The following is a 27,785-nucleotide window of genomic DNA, read 5'->3' as shown; positions in this document are numbered from 1 at the left end:
TCTCTGTAGTCTGCTACAGTCTTGTGCGGTGCTATTCCCAAACCAGGAAGTGATATTGCCAGTCAGGATGCTCTCTATTGTGCATGAGTAGAAGTTCTTAAGAATCTTCTGACTGACTTGGAACTTCCTTAGGGGCCTGAGGAAGTAGAGGCGTTGCCGTGCCTTCTTCACAACACTGTCAATGTGTGTGGTCCATGTCAAGTCCTCGGTTATGGACTCCGAGGTACTTAAAACTGTTCACTCTCTCAACCGGTGCCCCGTCGATGCTGAGGAGGCTGTAGTCCCTGACCCCCGACCTCCTAAAGTCCACAATCATCTCCTTTGTTTTGTTGACGTTCAGGGAGAGGCTGTTCTCTTGACACCATCCCGCTAGAATCTTGACCTCCTCCAGGTAGGCCCTCTCGTCGTTTGCAGAGATCAGGCCCACCACTACTGTGTCGTCAGCAAATTTGATGATTGTGTTGTTGTTCCGCTGTGCCACACAGTCATGTGTGTACAGGGAGTAGAGGAGGGGACTCAGAACACAGCCCTGGGGGGCCCCTATGTTGAGAGTGATGGATGAGGAGGTGCAGTTGCCTGCTCTCACCACCTGGGGTCTGCCCGTCAGGAAGTCCAAGACCCACTGGCAGAGGTCATAGTTCAAGCCCAGGTCCCTGAGCTTGGCTATGAGTTTGGAGGGGACTATGGTATTGAATGCTGAGCTGTAGTCGATGAACAGCATTCTCACATAGTTCCCCTGCCTCTTGTCCAGGTGTGATGCTGCTGTGTGCAGCACATGGGCTATGGCGTCCTCTGTGGACCTGTTGGGGCGGTATGCAAATTGCAGGGGGTCCAGGTTGATGGGGAGGGAGGAGCAGATGTAGCCCTTTACTAGCTTCTCAAAGCACTTCATGGCTATGGAGGTGAGAGCTATAGGGTGGTAGTCGTTGAGGCAAGCCGGCTTGGATTTTTTGGGTACAGGCATAATAGTGGACTTCTTCAGACACTATGCGTATTTATCCACAATCTATAGCTCAACATGAAAATCTTCGCAATTAATCGTAAATGTAGCAAAATAACAACGTTTATGTTTTCGTTCGCTGGGAAACTACACTGCTATTTTGGCGCTGCTGACTGACGTCACCACAGCGTAGCCTGCCTCCTGCCTGTAGTCAGTCACAGACCTAGGATCAGATTTCCCTTACATTCCATAAGCTTAACAATTCGTACAATGGGAAAATAACTGACCCTGAATCTGTGGCTAGTATCTGTTTCACCCAACACTAGTGCTCCATGATCAGATGTACCCGCTGAGGCCCCCTAAAAACCATCAGAATACCGGGGAGGATCCGGACCCCCCGGCCCCCCCTAGTGAGGGACGGGAGGAAGACCAGACCCGACTGTGCGAAGAGGGTTTAGCACCTCAAACGCACAGGGTGAGCAGACTGTGGGACTTACCTTCGCGACTACTCGGACGCGCATCCCGCACGCCACCAGGGAACGGACGTGAAGCAAAAAAGCCCCCATCACAGTCCCCAACATCGCGGGGTCGGGGTCAACCGGCCCCAACCCCATGGCAAGGCCGTAGCAGCGGGGCGCGGAGGAAGTCCCAGCCTTCAGGCCACATCCCGGGGGCTAGGACCCCCTGAAAAAGGGACCTGGTGAGGTCAACGAGGCCGCGGCATCGGGACCCCACCAGACGGTCACTGGTGACACCACCCCCCACATCGCCAGCGTATCTGACAGGGCCTAACACAGGTGAAGGCCCTTCTCCCCCTGGCACGCCCGCCCTGAAGCGCTCCCAAGGAGCTTCCCCCCCACAATGTCGTGAGGTTGATCCCTCAATCCAGGTCGACAGGTCTTAATAGCAGAACTCGACCTGCGCCCGGAGCACTGCGGACTAGACAGGCGCCTGAGGCGCCTACTGTAAGAACAGTATCCCGGCGGAAAGGGTGTTCGGTATGCCGTGCACCATGTCACAATCTCATGGGGCCACAAACCTCGCGGAGTCGGAGTTAGCCAACCCCGCCAGTGAACAGATTCCACCACGAACCCTGACCCTGCCAATTTATTAATCCTGCAGGGTCGAGGTTCAGAGAAAGAGTTTGACACAATTGGCAGACGTCATGAAAGATGCGGGGGCATACTCTCGGGCAGCCAGGGTCAGACCCGGGCTCAACCTGAGAGTCAACTCTGCTACCAACACACCGGAGAGACAACCACCCCCCTATGTTTATTAGCAGAGAGTGGTTGCTCCCTTAACCCACTACTAAACCCCGGAAACATAACTGTGCATATACACAGGCTATACAATGCAGTTCAAGCGTTTCAGGTTTAAAAAGGGTTAACCCAGGCCACAGGTCATTAAGGGGGAGACCCGACCTGGGCCTGGAGGACCGGGACCTACACAGGGATGCATAGAGGAGTTGACAGAAACAGCCTCCCCGACAGCCCCCTAACATTGTGCAAAAAAGTACAGTATGGACCAATGCACACCACTGTTAAGGGCAACTCGTAGTGGCACCTATATGACACACACATTCATGACATCAACCCCTGTGACGTCCAGTCCGCCCTGGCATTTTCCCCCCGGAAAAGCTCAGGGTCCTTCGGGGTACCAGAACTTGTCTGCGCCCCGGTGGACAACGGGTTAAACTGATCCGGTCCGGCGCGACCAGGACAAGTCCCGTGCCCTTGTCAGGCCGCCGCCCCCAGTCCTAAGAGGGGGGTAGGTACGCGTGTCGATCCAAAACATCACAGAGGGCGCCACCAAGAAGGTCAGTACGCGAACGCACTGCTCCCGGTCGCCCACCTAACGGGCGTGAAACCCCCCTGTCAATGTTTGATCTACTCCGTCATCTCCCCCCAGAGATGCACGCGAGTCCTCGAGTCTAACCTAGTGCACTGGCACTCGGTAGAGACAAAAATCTCCTTCCCAGCCGACCGCATACAAAACGCCGTTTTTATGATGTTGGGCAACCAAGGCGCGCTGGTCCCAAAAAGCGGATTCAATCATTGAAAAAACACCCTGGGCCAGCGCTGATCGGTCTCGTAAGACCACACGCTGATTTCATAAAACAGCGTGTATGCTCGTAAAGAACCCGAGAACAGTGACAGTGAATTTCTAACAAGAAAGAACCCCACAATCTTCCCCTTGCTGTCTGGGACGAGCAGCAGGAAACCGGTCTACAAAAGACACAGACACGGGTCCTCACACGACGAGCCTGGGAATAACAACTGCGTCAATTCTGCTCTTTATGTAAGAGGGGAAGACAGCGGTTTTCCCAGAGAGACCTCAACGTGAGTAAAACAATTGAAAAAGGTTCATGTAACACATTGGACTAAGTACAAAACGGCCCAATATACACTACTGTTAGAGAGCAGAGCAGAAGGACCAATAGTCACGACTGCATTGCATCATCCATCCTTTACAAAAGGGGTAGGCAATAGGCGGCCCGCAGGCCGGAATTGGCCCGCCAGCAATCATTTCTGTCCCGTCAGTTTATTTTGAGAATATGATATTTATTTAATTTTCATTATATTATTTTTATTATATGCATACTGTGGAATAATATATTGATTCCCCAACTCTCATGTAACTCATGCAACTCCCAACCCCCCCTCCCCTCCTCTTTGTCCCCTATCCTGTGTTCCCCCCCCCCCCATTTTCACTATAAAGGGCTCCTCCCGACAGCAGTCGAGGTCTCTACCTGGGTAAATTCAGCTTATCACCTGGGGCGAGCCCCTCAGCCATTCTCTCTAACTACTATGTATATTTATATCTGTCTGGTTAATAAACCTTGTTATTAACTGAACCTCGGTTGACTGAGAACATTCTTCAGGATATCCACAATACCCCACAATACTTTATGTTTTATCCATGTTGAGAGTGAATAACAGGTATAAGCAGTGAGGTGCAATGTACCGTATATATAGGCTTACTCAAGTGAGGTGGACAGCGCGTGGTGCTGAAATGGGAAACACAAGTGCATGAAATAAAAACACCAGTTCAGTAAGTCATTCAAGCTTTATCTTTACTCATGACTGACGGCACCACACATGCATGTGAACAGTAATGCAATTAAAAACAATGCAAAAACAATGCAATTAAACTTTAAACAAAAAGAGTGCTTGAAGAAGCTCCTGAAATGACGGTGCTATAGGTATTTGAATTACGAGACATTCGGAAGTCCATTAGCTCCATTTCCAGTGCAGCCTCATCTAACAAGGTTAACTATCATAATCGATCGTCCCACTATATTCATTTATCCGTAATTGATCAGTCTCCCCAGTTAGTAGCTAGATTAATATATTTAGCGGAAGTGTCAATAATCGATCGCGGGGGATTCCCCAATCTGGATGCGTCAGCCCCAGTCTCCTCCGTAGACCAGACGATCTCATTTAACAAGACGAGGCTTGTTTGAGATTCAATAAGTATAATAATAAGTAAGACAACGGATAAGTTTAACGAATTCCATATAAATCGATAGTTTTAACATTAAACATTCAACATTGGGGCGCCCCAGTGGCGAACCACATAGCACGCTCAGCCGCGACACGGGCGACCCGGGTTCGATTCCCGAATCCGTCGTTATTTCCTGAATGTCTTCCCCCCACTCTGTCTCCCATTTCTCCTCTGTCTCTCCCTACTGGACTGCCCAGTAGTAATAAAGCGATAAAACGCCAAAAAATTTATCTTAAAAAAAGAAAATTCAACATTAAACCGGTCCGTGGCCGTCAGATAGACGGTTGCGCGCGCGTAATGTGATAGACCGATAGAGAGGCGCTTTATAATACAATGGAAAAAAGACAAAGGTATAATGTTCAGTGCATGTATATGTCGTTTACAGTTTATTATGCCACCTATGCAGCTCGTTTATTTTGACAGAGATAAACATTTTTCACTATCATTATATTAAATTAGCCATTGTTTTTGGTGGCTTGGGCAAAAATTGGCCCGCGGCCAAACCTAATTGCCGACCCCTGCTTTACAATGACAGCTGTCTGTAGCACAGGCCCTGTAACTCACAGACATGTATCTTGGCCAATAAAAAAAACGCGCTTGTGACGTCTTCAAATGGCCTCTCGAGCCTGGGAATAAAAACCCTGTCAATTCTGCTCTTTATGTAAGAGGGGAAGACAGCGGTTTTCCCAGAGAGACCTCAACGTGAGTAAAACAATTGAAAAAGGTTCATGTAACAATTGGACTAAGTAGACTAAGACTCTCTGAGGAGAAGGCTCCTCTCAGGAGGCTCTCTCACTAAGAGGGAGGCTCTGAAACTCTCTACGGCGGAGGCTCTGAAACTCTCTGAGGAGGCTCTGACACCCTCTGAGGAGGCTCTGAAAACTCAAAACTGCCTCTTCTTTAGCCCAAAGAAAAAAGGGGCAGACAACACCTGTCTCTCTCACAGGGATACAGTGGCGTTGGCAGCAAGCCCCATCTTATGCGGGCTGCTGCCGCCTTGAGTTCGGGCTAAAAAACACGCAAACCTGCACCCCTCGCGCCGGGAGGCTGCACTCACTGTCTCCATAGGATAGGCGGGAGGCAGCATCCGGTGCGGCTAGCAGAGGGCATCCCTCCTCAGAGACTCGGGACTCGAACCCAGACTCGGACTCAGGGCTCCCAGGAAAACAAAGCCTCTGTTTTCGTGAGGCTTCAAACAAGAACCCCTCGTCCCCTCCATCCTGCGATGGAGAGGCAACGGAGGAATCCTCGCTCGGATGAGGCCTGCGTCGCGAGACACCACCCACCAGAGGCCGTCGGACCAGCCGACTGCCTCTCGCGGCAATAGTATCCAGCTGCACAGCCGGAGCGCAACGCTGGCGGGGGAACTGCCCAGCGACGCGCACTCCCCAAATGTGAAACGCCGGTGGAGGTCAGAATAATTGTAGAAGCAGAAACCGACTTGGTGGATTTGTATTGCTAGAATATCAGAATTTATATCGTTTAGACTAGTGTCTTATTTATGTTTAAACACTAGGGGGCACACCACCTCCATTATAGCCCCACTTCTATAAGTAACCTAGGTGGTCACTGTAATTTCATGCACCTGCCGAGGATTTACTTTCAAACCTGTCTCACTGTTGGAACTGCTTATCTGTAAACAAACAATTGACAACTGTTCTGTTCAACATCATCATTCACTATCATTCACCTTTGGACAACAATAAAACCCTGTAAAACGTACCAGCAGCAACTTGGGACATTCAACTCATTCAACATCCACAACTTTGGTACTGAGTAGAGAAGTAATTGCGGGTGCATCGTGGACGCCTGTCAGCACACCCAGGAATGACAGTCGGCCACTATAATAATCCTCTAGAGTCTAGACTCTCCGGTGGTGATGACATTATCCTTTCTTTCTCCCGTAAATTAGTGAGAGAGGGAGAAACAAAAGACAAAGCCAACACAGCTCCTATAACTAACTAACTACTTTAAGCACTAAACTTGAAGCGGTGCTATACACGGACTTCACGTGGTGAAAGTAGGGAAGGAGCTGGTAGTGTGGCCATGACCCCGCTTATATATGAGCGGATGTGGGCATGGTCAGGCAGGTGGGTGCGTACACGTGGGTGAAAGTTTTCATGATAGTATATGATTAAAGGGATAGTTCCAGTAGGCAAAGCCATAAATGAAATATAACACAAACTGCCTATACATGGTTATCTCCTAAAACGACAGGATGACGCCAGTCTACTCCGCTGCTCTATTTATAATTGATCCGTTCACTAATGCTTCGCAAGTTGCAAACAAAGTCTGGGCTTTCAGAATATTTAGATTTTATCATCAAATTCAGAAGATAAATAAATAATCTACTTTTACTTAAGTAAAGGTACTGTGTACTTCTTCCACCACTGTTTAAATATATGAATTGAAAATGGAGGAGGGGAGAAACTCCTCGGTTAAGTTGCTCTGTTCTCCACTTGTCATCATGAATCTACAAGCCAACGTTTTATTTATCTTCTGAATTTGATGATAAAACCTAAATATTCTTATAATGTTGGCATGTTACTTTAAAGTCTTAGCTGTCTTTATTTGATACCTTGATACTCCTTGATGTATCTGACTACCTGAGTGTCACAAGACAAGGCTAAGAATACAAACCTATAGTCGAATACAAGCGGCTTTGACCAGACACTCTCTTTGTAGGGACTCTCACTCTGCCCCCTTCCCTCCCTCAAGTCCCTACATTCCACCAGGGCCTTGAGGAGGGCGAGGAAGATCATGGCAGACCCCGCCCACCCGGGTCACAACCTCTTCAACATGCTCCCCCACGGCAGGCGGCTACGGCTGCCCAAGACACTAAAGTCCCGCCACAGACTGAGTTTCTTCCCCTCAGCAGCTCGCCTGGTAAACGAGTCAGGTGTCCCCCTGCTCCCCCCCCCCCTCTATGGCGAGCTGCTAGGGCTGGACTTCTGGACTTGAACTTTGTGTTGCACTGTATCCATGTCCCCAACCACCGCACTTTCACAGTCTTATTGTTGTCTCACTGTTATGTCCTGTCTTGCACTTTACTTAAAATTATTTATTTACTGTTGTATTGTTAATTGTGAAAAAAAAGTATGCACTGTAATGCCAAAACACGTTCCTTTTTGTACATGTATGAAATGGCGAATAAAGTAATCTGAATCTGAATCTGAGAAGTGATAAATACCCTCTGAATTTCAGCATTCAAATGAATGACCTCCTATGCTTTTTACTATTCTCTTCTATGACAATTCAGTATCCATGAGTGAATACTCACTTAATTCGCCAAGTTCATCTCGCCTCATACATTTTCATGTAGCACAGATGACCTGCATTTACAATGAATTGAAAAGGAAGCAGTGACTGTGAGAAATATTGGCCTGGTGGATATTCTGATGACATGGGCAATGTTTTGGTTCAGAACTATTAACTGCACTGAGATTCAGTAAAATGAAAATAGATCAAATCGCTTTTTTTACAGAAGGTATGTTGATTAGGTTATATTAGATTACATTTATTGCCACTGCACAAATACAAGTAAAGATTACAACAAAATTAAGTTGGCATCTAACCAGAATGCAAAGTAGCAGTGAAGTGCATTCCAGTATACAGTATAACATGTGAGTTGACGAAGCAATGGAGTAGGTAAGTTAATCACTATCCTCCTGCATATCAACAGAATCAATCACTGGTTTCAAACTGTTTCAAACAGACACTCTGTGAGCACCAGTGTCATAGTGTCATACGAACACGTGGATGAGGTGGACGTGGTGGAGCTCATACCAGTTATGATGGAGGTTTATATGGCTGAAACCACACTTGCATTCCGCTGACCTGCACGATCAGAGCGCAACACTGCTGGTTGGCACACACACACACACACGGACACGTCAGACCCATGGAACTCACACAAGCTAACTCTGACAGGTCGGGCTATGTAGTCCCAGCAGGTCGGCACTTTGCGTGGTTGCCTCTGCCGTCTGTGTGTGAATGTGTGAGTGAATGGGTGAAGGTGAGGCATAAATTGTAAAGTGCTTTGGATAAATTATATAAATGCAGTCCATTCAGGGATTAAAAAAAAAATCCATAATCCTCTATAAATGAAGAAAGACTTCGGTAGAATGGGCTCCTGCGCTCGGTCTCTGTAATCACTCTCACATCTCTTTCAAATCAAAGTTTTTGGTAATATCTCTGGATATAAAATCAACTGAGAAAAATCTAAATGTGAATTAAGTGGGCAGACACCTTCTTTTAGTATTCCTGTTGTTTGTCATTTCAAATATTTAGGGGGTCTCTGTCCATCCTTTTCTGGTCACATTATCAGGTCACAACATTGCAGACAGCAGCTATTTTTTAGGTTTAAAAAACCAGAAATCAGAACAGCTAAAAACGCACTTCAGAACTCTCATAAACGGAGAGTCTCATAAACATCACATACACTCTTCTGGACACAGGCAGAACATGCATCATGTCGGGAACTTCCTCGCTACTGGGACGTGAAGTTTAGCCGCATAAGAAACCTCCATGTGTGGCTGAAAGGCTACTGTTGCTCGCTGGGGATCCCGTTTGTGGACAATTTTACAACTCTGTCTGACAGAAATTAGCTCTTTGCCCCAGACGGCCTGCATCCAAACAGGACTGGCTCTCTCCTCCTTGCAAGGAATATGATCCTTGCCATGGAGTCCTGTCTGTCTTGTCCATGAGATGAGGTGAGTCCGATCCGTGTTGACTCATATAACATTGATAATAATAATGATGTTTCAAATATACATGTCATTATAAATAATAGACCTACAAGCCATAACTAATCGTCAAAGCAGCCTAGTAATGGTTCGGACTACAATTCGTATAGCTACTATCTCTAACTTAGGCACAGTCCCCATCAAATCATCTGTTGCTATACCTTCTAAATTGCCAATTATTTCACCTGAATCCACTTACAATTTTTTTTAATGTCCTGGGTTTTATAATAAAAAAAAGAAATGAAGATATGTTTTTTCGGCCCGTGTTTTATACATTTAGATGTGAGCAGTATATTGCAACATCAAAAATTAGACCACTTAAAGATCTTGATCTCTCAAACAGATCCATAATATTATGTCATAGTAATAACAGAATCTGTAACGTTCTGGGTTCTCGGGTCTGGTTGACCTGAGATCCCGGCTACCATCCTGTCACCTGTCACTTTCCTCCCCTTTGATTGTATTATTGGTTGTCACCTGGGATTGGCTGTCACTCTGTGGAACGTGTGGAATGTCTGGTATGTTGTCCCTTAAATAACTCCTGTCTTCTCTGTTCCTCGTCGGCTCTTCACACAATCTCCAGAACCAGTATGCGGCGGTACCAAGAGACAAGTGCTGCGGTGACTTGTATTCTCTCCTATTGCTCTCTATTGTTTAGTACTCTTATTTACCTAACTGCTCAATGGTGTGTTCCTAATAAAGAGGATACCCGAATTGTGAACAGCGAACCTACTCTCCGTCTCCTTATTGCCAACCACTATTGGAACTCTACACTCTTACCTGGTGCCACCGTAACAAGAATCGTGGTTAAAAAGATCTGATGATGACTCCTCCATTGCACTAAGCCATTATAATGTATTTAAAATAGATAGAGTTGGAAGGGGGGTGGGGTGGTCATGTACTGTATGTGAAAACTTGTTTTTCTGTTACCATTCTACATGCAATCACTATTGCCAAATGTTGTGAAATGCTTGTTTTAAAAATATACTTGGGCACAAATAATTTACTAATTGTCATTGGAGTGTATAGACCACCATCGACTGATGCTAGCTCTGTTGATAAAATAGCAAATAATAATGTTATTATTATTATTATTATTATCTCTGTATCCTGATACTGAAATGCTCATAATGGGTGACTTTAATTTAGATTGGCTGCATAGTAATTATGGGTATCTCAAGGAGGTTAGTGGAAAAAAACCTAACTTTACTAAACCAACTAGGCCAAACCCTAGTAATAGCCTGTAAAAATAGTCTGCATCAGGAATACTAAGATAAAGAAGACAAAATCACACAATATTATAAAAAAGAAATCTAAAACATTTCAGTGATCAAGCTTTCTTATTTGATCTACTCAACAGTGACATCTCATATACTTCTGAAATTCCGGATGTAGAAATGGCCTTAGATTTCTTCATTAAAACTCTCCTATAAATCATTGATAAACACGCAACATTCAAGAGATTCAGAGTGAAGGATAGGTTTACACCTGAGCCATCATTGCTATTCAAAGAAAGCAATAAAGCCTGGGATCTAGCCAGACGCTCTGGGGATCCATCCCATTGGTTATCTTTTAGACAGATTAGAAACAAATGTACATCATCTGTCAAGAATGCTAAATCAAGAGGCGCCTGAGTGGCGAACCATGTAACGCGCTGCGTAGCTTTTCTCTCCCCTGTCTGTCAGCAGGTTTCTAGGTCCATACATGGTCTCCTTCCTGTTCTTGTCTCACCATCAACCTACTCACCTGTGCCAGACAACACACCTGCCGGCTATCACCCAATCATCGAACCTGAATAAAAGGCCTGCACTCCTGCCACTCCTTGTCCGAGTGTTGTTTACAGCTCCTGTGGTATAGGACTCTCTTCAAGACCTCAGCGTTCATGGTATTATGTTTTGTGTGCTCAGTGACTTTGCTCTATATACTAACCCTTGTTCTCTGATGTCCAGGACCTCACCTCTCCGGCCTACACCTCAACCACGGATCCTCACCAGCCTGCACCTTCATGGACCTCACCTACACACACCATTGGCCTGTCACTCCTCCACTCCTTGTTCCCTGTCTCTAAGCTCCTCTCACCCCCCCTTGGACTCTGCTTCCCCATACTTCAATTACATACATTTACATTTAGTCATTTAGCTGACGCTTTTATCCAAAGCGACTTACAAGTTCTGTACGACAGGTCATCAGGAAGGATACAACTCTATCAGCTGAGTACAAATATTCATCAAAGTGTTGCGTGTTACAGTGTAGGTTCGTTTATTAGGACAAGTGCATGACAGTAAGGTTAGTTAGGGTTAGAATTTTTATTTTATTTTTTATTTTTTTTATTATTTCAGATAATGGTTGAAGAAGTGCGTCTTTAGTCGACGGCGAAAGATTGGACGGGATTCGGCTGTCCTAACTGGGGTGGGTAGTTCATTCCACCATTGTGGGGCAAGGACTGAGAATAGGCGGCTTCTCTTTGATGACCCTAAAAATAAATGTATCTACTTTTTCAAAAAAAAGATTCTCTCATCCCAATTTCGTATTATCCAATTCTTCCCTCCCCTGTCTCGAACATTGCTAGACCATACCTCCCACTGGTCGGCTGCAATGTGGACGAAGCCTTGCATGACGTGTCCCCTCCGGTACACGAGGAGGCAGTTGTCGCATCTTTTCACCTGCACAGCGCGATCTCTCAGCGGCGAGGAGTAACGCATGGGAGGCTCACGCAGCACACTGCCCCCGATACTTCCTGATTCTGCTGTACAGGCGCACCAACCGACCTGTAGGAGTCGCTGTCCACAACGTCCGATCCCCACCCACCGGCTTTCCCACCCCCTAATACTGACAATTGTATTAGTATGAACGACCAGCCAAGCCGGAAGCAACGCCGAGAGCTGGGCTCGAACCCAGCATCTCCTGCGTTAGTGGCGAGCGCCTTGCCCACTGCGCCACTTAGCCGCCCCTTCAATTAAACATTCTAAACAGCTCTATTCTCCTGTGCCTGTGTTCTGCTGCTGGGTTCTAGAAAGTTACCTCACCCTAACAATATCAATAAAGGAATATCTTATCTTATCTTATATTCGTTTTTGGAAAGTTGTGCTTCGATCATCAATTTATCTCGGCTGCTCCCCTACATTTTCAAAAGCCTAGAGAAAGCTTGTCTTAACTTCATCATCATAAGTTATGCATGTCAAATTTATATACATATTTCTCATTGTGTGCTATGCCTTTGGAGACCTATTTCTGAATGTGCTGTGTGGCTATCCTATCAGCGCTGCGATTTGGGAACACAGCATCACGGCATTCTGTCAGGCTTTGCACCTCCTGTGAGTGTTGCCTATTCCCGCCGGTAGAATGGTTGACAGAGATGTTTGCTCCATTTGTATAAATGTCTCATTGTTTGTCTACACTGACTCTTGGCTGTGAAAGGAGCACAGTTCAACTGCTATCAAAACTGCCTGCCTGTATCTCTAATGTTTAGATACATAGATACTGTACTGTACATAAATACTCCAAACTATTCAAGTGTGTGTGTGTGTGTTGTGTACCTTCAGCTGTGTGCGTGTTAGATCCAGGCTCCTCAGCTTGTGTTTGCAGCTCTGGAGTTCCGTCTGGAGGTGTTCAGCCCGGTCTGCCCGCTCTCGGACACAGTCCAGCTCATCACGGAGTGTACGTATGCCGCGCATGTCACCCTGCAGAGAGCGATTCTGGACACACACACACAGCCATGTTTACATTCAATTCCCTAACCTCTTAAAGGACTACATGCCACTTCACTTGAGGGGACATTTTGCCCTCACAGCGGTAGCAACACAAGGCCACACATGCTCAATGTGCGATTGACATGATTTCTTGTGTCATTTTCATGGCATCATATTTGAGCTTTCGCTTATAACCCTTATGATCACATGTGATAATACATGAAGGCAAAGTGATAGCTTGTGTGATACCACAGGTGACACCTTGAAGTCACGTAAGCACAGCCATAACCATGTACATCTATAGGCGGCTAGGTGGTGTAGTGGGCAAGGCGCTCGCCACCAACACTGGAGACGCTGGGTTCGAGCCCAGCTCTCGGCGTTGCTATACCAGCTTGGCTGGTCGCTCATACTAACACAATTGGCAGTGTTAGGGGTGGGAAAGCTGGTGGGTGGGTCTTGGGCGTTGTGGACAGCGACTCCTACAGTTCGGTCGGGGCGCCTGCTCAGCGAGGGAAGGATCTGGAGGGAGGTAGTGTGACCTTCCACACGTTACACTCTCCCAGTGAGAGTCCGCGCTGCCAGGCTGGCTGCCGGCTGGCTGCCGGCTGGCTGCACATGTGTCGGAGGAAAGCATGTGACAGTCTCCGGCCTCCCGGACCAACAGTATGGGGGGTGCGCAACAACCAGGAAGGGGGTTGGGAATTGGCATAACGACTAACAGTGGGATGGGAGAAAAATCGGAGAAAAAAAGGAGGGGGGAAAAAGATAATAAAAAATTTAATAAAGAAAACCATGTACATCTATGTTCCAAGTGTTCCATAATAATAATAATAATAATAATAATAATAATAATAATAATAATAATAATAATAATAATAATAATAATAATAATAGTAATAATAATAATAATATATTACATTTGTAGGGGCACTTTATATTTCCGTTTCCGTGGAGGCACTGGTGAGTTAGCAGGGAATAATAATAATAATAATAATAATAATAATAATAATAATAATAATAATAATAATAATAATAATAATAATAATAATAATAATAGATTGAATTTATAGAGATAAGCGCCTTTCTCAGACTCAAGGACATTTTACAAGAGAGAGAAGCTATATAAAAGGGGGGTAAAAATATGAATATAAAAAGAAATAAAGAAAAAATAAATAATAATAATAATAATAATAATAATAATAATAATAATAATAATAATAATTATTATTATTATTATTATTATTATTATTATTATTATTATTATTATTATTATAATAATAATAATAATAATAATAATAATAATAATAATAATAATAATAATAATAATAATAATAATAATAATAATAATAATAATAATAATAATAATAATAATAATAATAATAATAATAATAATATTAATAATAATAATAAGGAGGCATGGTGCTGTCTAATTGGACGAAACAGTAAAAAAAGAAAAAAGTAGGAGTCGGGATGCGATGGTTGCTCTTTCACAATAACACAGTATTTTTATTGTAAAACACGGATCAAAACACGAAAACAAACACTTTGAAAAGGGGAAAGAAGGGGCGGCTACGTGGTGCAGTGGGCAAGGTGCTCACCATGAATACTGGAGACGCTGGGTTCGCCTGTTCGAGCCCAGCGCTCCACATTGCTTTCAGTTTAGCTGGTCGTCCGTACTAATACACATTGGCAGTATTAGGGGGTGGGAAACTGATGCGTGGGGATCGGGCGTTGTAGACAGCGACTCCTACAGGTCGGTTGGTGTGCCTGCGCAGTAGAATCAGGAAGCGATGGGGGCGGCGCCCCTCCAAAGCGCAGACCCCTGACGCTGAAAGATCGCGCCGTGCAGGTGAAAAGATGCGACTGCTGTTACCTCGAGTATCGGAGGGGACTCGTGCTATGTATGACTTAGTCCACATTGCAGCCGGCTTGTGGGAGGCAAGAAACAGCGTTCGAGACAGGGGAGGGTTGAATTGAATGATACGAAATTGGGATGGGAGAAAAATAGAAAATGGGAGAAAAAGTGGATTAAAAAAAGAAAAGGGGAAAGAAAAGGGAAGACAGTAGCCTCCAAAACGAGATAACAAACACTAAAATAAGGTAGGAACGAAAGGCGAGACAACTCAGTCTCCACAATTCTCTACACGAGAAATACACTAGGATAATAATAACGAATACAATAATAACAAGCACGACGCCGACCGCGGTGTCACAATTACCCTCCAAGTGGGAGCGATAACCAATGCTTCAGGTAAAGTACTCACGTCTGGTTCAGTGAACAACTGACAAGGAGGAGCATACAGAGGAACATTATGAAGGGGCACAAACAATACACAGCAGGCGTCAATCAGAGCAATCAAGACATTAGGATAGAGGAAAGCGTGAAATACGCCAGGGTAACGCCAGGACTTTTGCTCCCAGGTGAGAGCAAAAGCCCAAAACGTCACAGGTTTTGAAGTGATTGATGGTGTCGGAGCCTCGGATGGAGGGGGAGAGGGAGTTCCACAGCCTGGGGGCAGCTACAGAGAAAGCTCAGTCTCTCAGTGTGGAATGCCTGGTGCAGGGGATGGTGAGGAGGTCAGAGTTGGAGGAGCGGAGGCCTCGTGCTGGAGTGTAGGGGTGGAGTAGGTCGGTCAGGTAGGAAGGGGCCAAACCCCGTGCAGGGATTTGTAGGTGAGGAGGATCTTGTAGGGGATTCGGTGGTTGATGGGGAGCCAGTGGAGTTTTTGCAGGGTAGGGGTGATGTGCTGCCAGGGTTTGGTGCGTGTGAGGACCCTCGCAGCTGAGTTTTGGACGTACTGTCCAAAACGATCCAGAACCTTCTTGGAGGCACCAAGAAGAATTCCGTTACAGTAGTCGAGGCGGGAAGTGATGAAGGCATGAATCAGTGTTTCCGCTGAGGTGTCGGAGAGTGAGGGGCGGAGGCGGGAAATGGTTCTGAGGTGGAAAAAGGCGGACCTGGTGACAGACTTGACATGTGGGTGAAATGAGAGGGTTGAGTGCAGTATTATGCCCAGGTTCCTTACCTCCGTGGAGGGGCAGATGGAGTAGCCATCCACGGAGAGAACAAGGCGGTCGATCTTTTGGAAGAGGGCTGGGGAAGCTACAACTATTAATTCTGTTGAGTTGGAGAAAGTTGGTGGTCATCCATGTTTTATGTCCTGGAGGCAGGCAGTGAGGGAGGGGGGAGGGATGGGAGCAGAGGGTTTGGTGTGGAGGTAAAACTTTATACTTTATACTTAGGGAGACTTTATACTTAACCCTGAGTGAGACAGTGAGCCAGTGAAGGGACTTGAGGATGGGTGTGATGTGGTTGTATTTCCGCACTCTCATCAGGATCCTAGCAGCGCTATTCTGAATGTATTGGAGCTCTTGGATGTTCTTGCTAGGGAACCCGAAGAGAAGTGCGTTGCAGTGATCCAGCCTGGAGGAGACAAAGGCGTGGACAAGCTTTTCGGAGTCGGACAGAGTGAGTGTGGGGCGAAGTTTGGCGATGTTCCTAAGGTGGTAGAAGATGTTTTTGTACAGTTGGCTCAAAGGTCAGGTGAGGGTCCATTTTAACACCTAGGTTAATGACTGTTGGTGAGAGGGTGATGTCCTGGCCGGAAAAGGTGATGGTGGTGATGGTGGATGAGCGGACCTGCTGTGGGGTGCCAACGAGAATGGCTTCGGTTTTGGAACTGTTTAATTGCAGGAAGTTGTGCTTCATCCACACTTTTGTCTCCTCCAAGCAGGTGGTCAATGTGGATGATGGCAGGACTGCAGATGGGTAGGGTTGATCTTGAAGTAGAGTTGGGTGTCATCAGCGTAGCAGTGGAATGATATTCCATGCCGGCTAATGATAGAGTATGTAAAGTATGAACAGGGTGGGGCCGAGGACTGATCCTTGAGGGACACCACAGGTGACATAGTGGGTATCCGACCTTGCCTCTCCCAAGGAGACGTACTCTGTTGCCCCGGTGAGGTATGATCTGAACCAGCCAAGGGCTGAGAGTCCGATGGTGGAGTGAAGATGGTGGAGGAGGATGTCATGGTTGACGGTGTCGAAAGCTGCAGTGAGATTCAAGGAGGATGAGGAGGGAAGGAGAGCCAGCGTCAGCCGTCATCAGCAGGTCGTTGGTGACCCTGCCCAGGGCAGTTTCGGTGCTGTGGCCAGAACGGAAACCAGACTGGAACTTCTTGAAGAAGTTGCGCAGTGATTGATTGAATGAAAATTGTATTAACAGATTGCAGAATGGGTACAATACAGTATGGCTCAATACACACAATTGTTAAGGGGATGCAGACCAGAGAAAGACTTTCGTCTTGTTTACATCAGGGTCCCCCATTTTCAATTCATAATGAATTGTAAGTAAGGGTGCAATTAGCACCGTGCAATCCATTCTTTGTGGATCTAGCCCTGGGTATAGGTGACTCTGTGATGCAGCAAAAATCCATATAGTCCAGGCAAAATAGGGTTTGACCTAGGACTAATTGCAACAGATTATATATATATTTTTGTATGTTTATGTTGAGGCTCTAAACACCATATTAAAATCTAGGAAAATGTAGATGGTGGAAGTATGATCAAAATGAAGTTTTTTCAAAATGGCAGCCAATATTCATTTTGCCCATATCTTGACTTCAGTTCAAATAGACTTAGAATTGCACATTTTGTGTCTATTTCCACATTTTAATGGTCAAGAAATACAAGGATACGGTTGATGAATCTCTAAATATATATAAAAAAAGATCTCATGTAAGTATACTAGTTATCATACAAAAAATACAGTTTGTCCATCAGTGTGACATATACAATAAACAATGGTGCTTTTCATTATCTCATTTTACATTTATTATCTCATTTACATGCACATCTTTGACTTAAATGACCCCTTCCATGTAGCCTCTAATTTCAGGTTGAGTACAGATTACTAGTCTATGCTTTCTACAGCTGCAGTTTGCTCTGGTGCAATCTGTTTTGCAGTTACATCTGATGACATTTAGGAGAGTTGTTGGTGCTGGAGGAAGGTCAGTTTCTATTGGAATGAGTCTTCCATCTACCAGATGCCAGCCCCAATCAGCTGGACTCATTCCTGCCCGACCTAGCAGTCTTGTACTTGCAAGTAGGATACACTCTGAAACGGTGGTACTTTGTGGCAGATGCTGTAGGGGAGAGCACTTGAAGTGCACAAAGTTTGAACTTGTTGCAACCTTTTGACAAATGTGTCCGTGACGAAGGCGATCAATGTTATATTCTTTTCCACTGTTGTAGATAGTCAGAACTGCAGCCTGGCCAGCTTCTTCAATTCCCCTCTTTGTTTATTTTGTCTTCATTGCTGAAAACAGCTGCATGCTTCTGAAAGTCTGTACTGTATCTTCACCAACAACAGTGTCTTGTGTTCTTACTTCTTGCCGCCTGCACTGCTGTCTGCACTATCAACAGGTTGGCATCTCCATCACTATGGACAACTCTGAAGCCCTCTTCCTCAAGCTTCCTCCCCATGAGATTTATCATCCTTTGTTTGTTGGCTTTATTTGCCAAAAAAAATCCTTCTGTGATTTACAGACCATATCTTATGTAAAATTGATTGTTGGCTCCATGTGTCTTTCCTGCAACGTTGATGGGTGCTGTCCGTAGATGCCCTGCCTTCATATCCATCAAATACAATCACAGTTGATTGACCATATTTATTCTGTACATATTATATGTACATATTTGCCAATGGCACCATAGGTCATTCCACGATGCCATAGTAACCTTTGCATGAGAGAGCCTCCGTCTAGAACATACTGAACATCATGTGAAGGTCAATTCTCATCAGGTGAGCCCACATAGCATCTGCAAGTGCTGGTTTGTTTGCTTTTCTCATCAACCCCATGTTGTCAAACAATGCAGGAGGGTGTGCACACAATTCATGCTTGAAATTCATGGGTTCCGATTTTGTAGGTAGCTTTCAAGCTACTTGATGTCTTTTTGATCCTGTTCAATTCTAGCACGCATGCTTTCCTTGTGCTGTTCACTTGTAGTGAATGCTGTGCCTGTGATATCATGCATGTCGTTGTTCAGCTCTGCACATGGGCAGACTGTGTTCTCTGTTTCCCAACAAACGCACAACTTTGCCTTAAAAACGAAACTGTTTAGAAAAGGTATTTACATACGCAATTAACTTTTTATAATCACAACAAAAGCCAGCCGTATCCTTCATAGTAGAAGACATAAATACAGGCAATACAATTATAGTACAGTAAAAAGGTCAAACGTAGGCAGTGTAAACAATAGAATGAACTCTGAATATAAGCATATGAGCGGGTAGGCAGTATAATCAAAGGTGCAGATGAGGGCCTGTATGCCCTATCAGTTATATTATACATTACAATAGATATGGTCAATAACACTAGAATCTAAATATATACTAAAGTAAGTAAAGTATACAGTAAACACAGGTGCAGTATACATAAGGTATCCTAACTGGCCTTTGCAGCCATGCCTAATTATATGCAGTTTTAGGGCAAAACCATGCAGTGATTTAACTTGTATTATTATTATTATTATTATTATTATTATTATTATTATTATTATTATTATTATTATTATTATTATTATTATTATTATTATTATTATTATTATTATTATTATTATTATTATATTGTTGCCTTTTTTGCATATTAATGTTTTGGGACTGTCATGGGGGCTATCTATGCCATGCTCTATAAGTAGGGATAGTTGTGTCTGGTTAATGGATTAACCACTGAATTGTTGATAGTTGTTTATGTTTAATGGATTAACATCTGAATTGTTGATAGTTGTTTATGGTTAATGGTTTAACACAGGGAGGGGCAACTGGCGGCCCGCGGGCAGCATGCGGCCCTCACCGACGTCCCATGCGGCCCCAGGCCAATATAAAAAATAAAAATAAAAAAAGTATATATACTTTTTTTTTTTTTTGTATTCGACTAAGAAGAGTTGGCAGTCGACTATGGCTCCTTTCGATCGATTAGTCGACTATTTGACTAATAGGGGTCAGCCCTAGTGTGGACATATGAAACGCTGTTGAAACGCGTGCAGCATATGGGGGTTTTGATAAACTGTCGGCTGTTGTTACCGATGGAGCACCGGCAATGAAAGGAAAACGCACAGGATTCGCCGGGCTTCTAAGGCAGAGTGGCGTTGAGTGTCCAATGCTTCACTGCATTATACATCAGGTAAGTTCGCTAACATAATTTCCATCTATTGTGGGTCACTATAATGACCAATGCGAGTCGAGTGTAGTCAAATTATATGCGAGAGTCGTTAAATCGTTTTTCTTTTTTTTTATCTGATATAGGAGGCTCTCTGTGCCAAGAAGCTTGACTACTACAGCCATGTTATGGATTTGGTTACCAAGGTTACCAATCTAATTCGTGGAGGCAACAGGTCACTAAATCATAGAAAGTTTGTCTCCTTTTTAGAAGAGATGGACACTGATTATGGCGACTTGCAGCTACACACAGAAATCCGATGGCTGAGCCGTCGGAAAGTACAGGAGCGACATTGAAACACTGCAAATGCAATTCAATGATCGGTTTGAAGATTTCAACGGCATGCAGTCACGGATAGCGCTGTTTGCCGGCCCCCTCACCGCTACGGTGTCAGAGCAGCCCCCACCGTTGCAGCTTGAACTGTGCGAGCTACAGTCAGATCCTTTTTTTCAAGCAAAGAGAAATGAGAGGGGAATTTCGTTTTGGAAACTGCTACCTGAGCCCCGCTTCCCACTCCTCAGGGACTTTGCCCTCTCTATGGCCAGTATGTTTGGGAGAACATACATATGTGAGAGCAATTTCTCAAACATGAAGCACATCAAGTCAAAGGAGAGAAACAGGCTGTCGGATGAAACATTATTTCATCTGATGCAGATTGCATGCACAAACATTGAAGTTGACATTCCTGCTATTGTGCGCCAAATGGAGAGACCACAAGTGTCTCATTAAAGACAGGGGGGAGGAGGAGATGATGAAGAGGTGTAGAGGGGGGGAAGGAGATGATGAAGAGGTGTAGAGAGGGGGGAAGAGATGATGAAGAGATGTAGAGAGGGGGGGGGGGATGATGGAGAGGTGTAGAGAGGGGACCATTATTATTATTATTATTATTATTATTATTATTATTATTATTATTATTATTATTATTATTATTATTATTATTATTATTATTATTATTATTATTATTATTATAATAACCATTATTGAGGGCGGCTAGGTGGTGCAGTGGGCAAGGCACTCGCCACCAGTGTGGAGACGCTAGGATTTGCGTGTTCGAATCCAGCTCTCCACATTGTTTTCAGTTTAGCTGGTCGTCCGCAGTAATACACATTGGCCGTATTACGGGGAGGGAAAACTGAAGGGTGGGGATCGAACGTTGTGAACAAGCGACTCCTACAAGTCGGTTGGTGCGCCTGCGCAGTAGAATCAGGAAGTGTCGGGGGCAGCGTGAGCCTCCCACGCGTTACTCCTCGACACTGAGAGATCGAGCTGCGCAGGTGAAAAGATGCGACTGCTGTTACCTCAAGTACCGGAGGGGACTTGTGCTATGTATGACTTAGTCCACATTGCAGCCGGCTTGTGGGAGGCAAGAAACAGCGTTCGTGACAGGGGAGGGTTGAATTGGATGATACGAAATTGGGATGGGAGAAAATATAGAAAAATGGGAGAAAAAGTGGATAAAAAAAAATAATAACCATTATTGACCCACTGTGGGGCGAGGGTGAATGTCATGCCAGTTTGATAAAGGGTCAATGGGAGGCATGTAGTATTGCACTTTACTTTACTTGCACTTTACTCGTTTACTTTTGTAGTGTTCAGATAACACTAATAACTAATAATAAACACAAAGCAGCATTCCTGCTGCATTTCACTACAACAGTAAATCAAAAGTGCAATAATAAATGATTTTGTTAAATGTATACACTTTTATCCTGCTACTAAACAAAACATTCCTGAGTGCTTCATATCCATAACATGCATTTCAGTGTTATAATGTTTTGTTTAGTAGCAGGATAAAAGTTTATACATTTAACAAAATCATTTATTATTGCACTTTTGATTTACTGTTGTAGTGAAATGCAGCAGGAATGCTGCTTTGTGTTTGTTGAGCAGTGGGCTTTAAGTTCATACATTTATTTTATTAGAAGCCTTAATTATAATTGATCATTTTTGTATATATTTGGGGTTACACAGAAATACTTTTAAATTCAGCTGTTTATAAATTCATAAAGTTGAAATTGCATTACTAAATGCATTTGAAATGGAATAAAAACAAAGTTACAACAAATTATAATTGTTTATATACCTTGTGACTATTAGGGCTATTTGAGTGATGGGGTACTACTGGCCGGACTGCCGATAAACAATGCGGCCCCCCAGATTGATTGTGGACATGTTGTGGCCCTCACCATATACAAAGTTGCCCACCCCTGGTTTAACATCTGAATTGTAGATAGTTGTTTATGGTTAACTCATTCCCCGCCAACAACGTTTCTATACGTTATTGGGCACCATCCTTTGAACGCCAACCACGTATATATACGTTATTTGATAGTTTTTCCTTTTTTCCGATATTTTTATTCATTATTCATCCGGGGACCTCAGTGTTACCATAGGGAATGAGTCTGAGATCGCCAAAGTGTAATACCGGCCGCATCCAGCTAGATGCCGTATCGAGCACCCTTTGTAACCTTGTATCTTGGCCTGTGCAACAGCCAAATGTCTCCGGGGGCACTTTTCTTTGTCGGGCGAATGGAGCGGTTATAACGATCGGATTGAGAAGCGTCAAATGCTCCCGATGCATGATGTGTGGTGGATTATGTTGGTGACACGATCGACACCAATACTGGGACTCGCGATCAGATAATTGGAATATTCTTTTTGGGGTACATCCTAGTGAAGGTAAGGGCTATATGATATCAATCCTGCGTTGATCCAACTATGTCTTCACTTCAATCGCAACATGTGTGTAACGTTACTACACAACGTATGCTGTTGGTGACGATCAAAGCATCAAAAAACTACCCCCCCCCCCCCCCTTTCATGCATTCATGATGAAACATAATACCTATGATATAGATTTGATCTGGGAATAGTAGCATGTACAAGCAAGAAACGGCAACATTTATAGTAGAAGTGACGTATAAGGCTATTACCCCAGACCACGCTATAACTATACTTATATTCACAGCGGTATAACACGGGAACGTATGGATAAAAACATTTATTCTTTTTCACATATTGAACGATAGATAGGTGATGTCAAATGGGCCATAGTATTGTATCCATAGCTATAATATAGAATATAGTTATAGCTCTACAAACAAGGTGACGCACTCTTAAAGCGTGGCAGTGCTAGAACGGGACCCGTCTAATCCCCGGCGGTCAATGAGTTAATTTGAATTACTTCTTCAAGGTTCGTCACAAAATTGCATCATAGACTTCAGATGTTGTTATCTTGTTACTGTAAGACCATGTGCTTACTGCACTGGTGATTACTGTATTTAGCTTGTGTTAAGAATTGTATTTGTTTTGTACTTTGTACTGTGTGTGTGTGTGTGTGTGTGTGTGTGTGTGTGTGTGTGTGTGTGTGTGTGTGTGTGTGTGTGTGTGTGTGTGTGTGTGTGTGTGTGTGTGTGTGTGTGTGTGTGTGTGTGTGTGTGTGTGTGTGTGTGTGTGTGTGTGTGTGTGTGTGTGTGTGTATGTGTGTGTGTGTATGTGTATGTGTGTGATGACAACCTCCTTCTGCAGTTTCTTGAGCTGCTCCTCCATGGTTTGAACTTCCTGTTTGTAATCCAATAGCTGATCACCTTTGTCTCCCCTTGAAAATGATATCAGACATAGATATTACTAAATAGATATTACCATTTGACTACAAATGTATTCACTAGACGTAAGGAAACACAATGAAGGAATATTTTGATCATCAGATGTTTTATTATCTCTACCTATGTACATTATAGACAGTAGGGGTGGAGGAAAATCTAAACAGCAATATATCACCATATTTTGTGTGCCGATACATATTATATTGTTACACTGATGCACAGTAAATTTCGCAGAGTAAATTTTACTCAAACTGAGTAACTCAGTTTGAGTAAAATGTACTCAGTTTGAGTAAAATTTACTCTGCGAAATTTACTGTGTGCCAATATCAATATAAAAACTATAGAAAATGTTTAATTAAAATAAAATAGAAATTGCTTATGCAATCATATCCAATAAATTACTGAAAATGTTATCTTATTAGATAAAACAGATGATGTATACTGTATGAATTTATATTGCAGATTTTTCCATTGGGGACATCATTTGCAGTTGAAAATAGATAATAAATGTATTGCAATATTGTGATATTACAATACCTTGACTCTAGTATCTTATCGTGAGCCTCTAGTGATTCCCGCCCCTAATAGCATGTGGAATTCTGGACTAAATCCCATCTAACAACAAACATCTTGGGGGTCCATCAAATGGGGTCCCTGACCTATTACATATCAATTTGGGGGCCCTTGACATTAAAAGGTTTGAGAGCCACTGGACTAGACCATGTGTATCATTTTGATGCTGCGAGCCAAGGATTACATTTAATTGTATGCAAGTGACCACGGGCCAAAGAACATGACTTGAATATTGATGAGTTGCAAATGTCGATGATCGATGATGTTATTGAAGGAAGGGTTTAGACCGTTCTCAGTACAGTCCCTGCTGTGCTTCATACTGGACACCCAGCTCCTTAGTTAGACACAAAACGACTGTAATGGGGCCACTTAATCAGCAACTGCTTAGTTTTGTGGCTAACTAGCCATAGCTGCAGGTATCCAGTATGAAGCACAGCATGGATTGTTGCTGAGAAACAACATTACTGGTTGGAATTCTGAACTTAACCTGTAGACCAAATGGAATTTCTATTCAGGGCCAGAATGTTGTAGACTCTAGAGCAGTGGTCCCCAAACTACGGGCCACGGGCCGGATGCGGCCCGCCTCCACATTTGGCCCGGCCCCCTAGAGCCCTGGAGCTTTAAAAAAAAATTAAATTACGTTTTTTTTTTTTTTAAGATGGCATGAATGTTTGTTAGTGTCTGATATTTTTTGTTGGTTTTTAGTACTTTTAAACATCCATTTTTAGTAAGTAGTAGTTTTCATTTGATCCTATAATTTTTTCATTCACCGATTTGTGGACTTTTTTTGTGTCCTGAAAGGCGCCTTATAAATAAAAAATTTATTAATAATTAATAATTTAATAATAATAATAATTATTATTATTATTATTATTATTATTATTATTATTATTATTATTATTATTATTATTATTATTATTATTATTATTATTATTATTATTATTATTATTATTATTATTATTATTATTATTATTATTATTATTATTATTATTATTATTATCATCCAGGAGGGAAAAGACACTTTGGATAGTAGGAACTGCATCTCTGCCTGTCCTGGTCGCTTAAACATTTTAGGCAACCAACTTGCGCCTAGCCACGCCCCCGCGGCAGCGGCAGAGCGGAGCGGCACACGGCATTATGCAGCCGTAATCCCGCCTCTTTTAACATCGACGGTTAGCTCAACTCGTTCGCCGCCTTGCTGTGGAACCTGCGATGCGTTGGTGACAAGTTCGAATCCCTTCATTTTTATTTTTTTTTAACGTGCATTCTTTCGCCGGTTAAGTTTAGGCATTGTTTTGGAGTTGGTTAAGGTTAGGGTTAAGTTTAGGCATTGTTTCGGAGTTGGTTAAGGTTAGGGTTAAGTTTAGGCATTGTTTCGGAGTTGGTTAAGGTTAGGGTTAAGTTTAGGCATTGTTTCGGAGTTGGTTATGGTTAGGGTTAAGTTTAGGCATTGTTTTGAGTTGGTTAAGGTTAGGGTTAAGTTTAGGCATTGTTTCGGAGTTGGTTAAGGTTAGGGTTAAGTTTAGGCATTGTTTCGGAGTTGGTTAAGGTTAGAGTTTGTCGCAGAGCATGGCAATAGAATGCAGCCTATTTCTGCACTGCCACTGTCTCGTGCTGCTCACGTGGCCAATCAGAGAAACGCTGAACACAAGTTGGTTGCCTAAAATGTTGACGCGTCCTGGTCAGGAAACACTTTGCAACTGTGTTCTTCTCTGGCAGTAGTTGGATATTGTAATGTGTGGCGAGGGGTTGCAGCAATTCCACTGAGAGAAACTGGTCTGAGGCTGGATAACATGCCTGTATGCCTCTCATAAGTTGTTATCCAACTCATGAGAACCTGCTCTCAAGCTCTTGCAGCATTCTGTTGAGGACTGGATAGAACAGTCTCTGTCTCAGCTGATCTCCTGAGCTGAGGTCTGAGCTTGTGCCACAAGATGACTCAACTACATACTCGTCCATTCTTTTCTGCTTCCTCCTTTGGCTGGTAGTATGCTCCTCAATCCCAAGGCCATTACATATGGCCTTTGTCCTGTCATACATGTCCACTGCCATCTCTGAGGTGCGATAACCTTTGAGTGTGTCCTGCACTGTTCTTTTAAATAGTACAGAGCTAGAGCTAGGTGGTCTGTAGGTACTGTATATTTATTTCATAAATAGTGTTATTTATTTCACTAATAGTGTTATTATTTATTTCCTGACTTTTTTTTCTGTGAAGATCCCGGAAAGGGTTATTAATATTTGGTTATGTGTGGCTTTCTAGAAAACAATAAATGTTTACGTTTAGGCACCCCTGCGATCGTCACACTACAAACTGACCCCGGCCCCCACCAGAGAAGGGAAAAGTTATGTGGCCCTCACAGGAAAAAGTTTGGGGACCCCTGCTCTGCCTGTAATATAGCAACCATTGTTTTGTACATGGCAATGGAAGAGACAATAGTTATGTGCAAAACAATGGTTGCTATGTGTTGATATATGAGGAATATAACAACAAAACACTAATTTGGTGTCTTAATACTGGACCTTGTAAACAGTAGAATAGTAATATAATGTTTTTCCTATGTTTTACCTGCTACTGGACAATTGTAGTGGGCGGTTGTAGTGGACGATTGTAGTGGACGATTGTAGTGGACAATTGTAGTGGGCGGTTGTAGTGGATGGTTGTAGTGGACGGTTGTAGTGGACGGTTGTACTGGGCGGTTGTAGTGAATGGTTGTAGTGGGCGGTTGTAGTGGACGGTTGTAGTGGACAGTTGTACTGGGCGGTTGTAGTGAATGGTTGTAGTGGGCGGTTGTAGTGGACAGTTGTACTGGGCGGTTGTAGTGAATGGTTGTAGTGGGCGGTTGTAGTGAATGGTTGTAGTGGGCGGTTGTAGTGGACGGTTGTACTGGGCGGTTGTAGTGAATGGTTGTAGTGGATGGTTGTAGTGGACGGTTGTACTGGGCGGTTGTAGTGAATGGTTGTAGTGGATGATGTAGCTTGATGATCATTGTTACTCAGTTGTAAGAGTTGTACCCTTCCTGCTGACTTGTCGTACAGAACTTGTAAGTCGCTTTGGATAAAAGCGTCAGCTAAATGACAAAATGTAAAATGTAAATGAGCGGTTGTAGTAGATGGTTGTAGTGGATGGACCCAACAGCTAAGATTTTAAATATCATGAATATTTATTTACTCATAACACAGCGTGAAGTGACATCATTACATTTTACATAGATTTTGTATTACGCGTTTTAAGACTTGAGTAAGATAACTTTTTGTGTGTGAGCATGTGTACCGCTATGCATACATATTTGTTTAATCCCACTTTCAATTAATATTAATTACATTCTCTCTCACTCACACACGCTTGCACACACAGACACACACACACACACACACACACACACACACACACACACACACACATACATACATATACACATGCACCCCCTCCACACACACACACACACGTACACACACACACACTCACAGTTGCTGTTTGAGGCGTCGTAGCTTGGCCCTGCTGTCTGCC

General features: G+C 43.7%; 1 protein-coding gene across 1 annotated transcript in view; it reads right to left on the bottom strand.

The window, feature by feature from the left end:
* The window catches only part of ccdc88b (coiled-coil domain containing 88B), a gene marked incomplete at its 5' end in the record, with an annotated part of 241,720 nt that overhangs the window by 108,950 nt on the left and 104,985 nt on the right, over positions 1 to 27,785 (bottom strand). The window contains 3 exons of the mRNA XM_084332063.1: positions 12,726 to 12,884; positions 23,616 to 23,697; positions 27,744 to 27,780. Of these exons, the coding sequence (XP_084188189.1) occupies positions 12,726 to 12,884; positions 23,616 to 23,697; positions 27,744 to 27,780 (278 nt within the window). The remainder of the gene's footprint in view (positions 1 to 12,725; positions 12,885 to 23,615; positions 23,698 to 27,743; positions 27,781 to 27,785) is intronic.

This window comes from Notolepis coatsorum, assembly GCF_963971535.1.
Source record: "Notolepis coatsorum genome assembly, chromosome: 16".
NCBI lineage: Eukaryota > Metazoa > Chordata > Actinopteri > Aulopiformes > Paralepididae > Notolepis > Notolepis coatsorum.
This window is presented reverse-complemented; position numbering and strand designations above follow the sequence as displayed.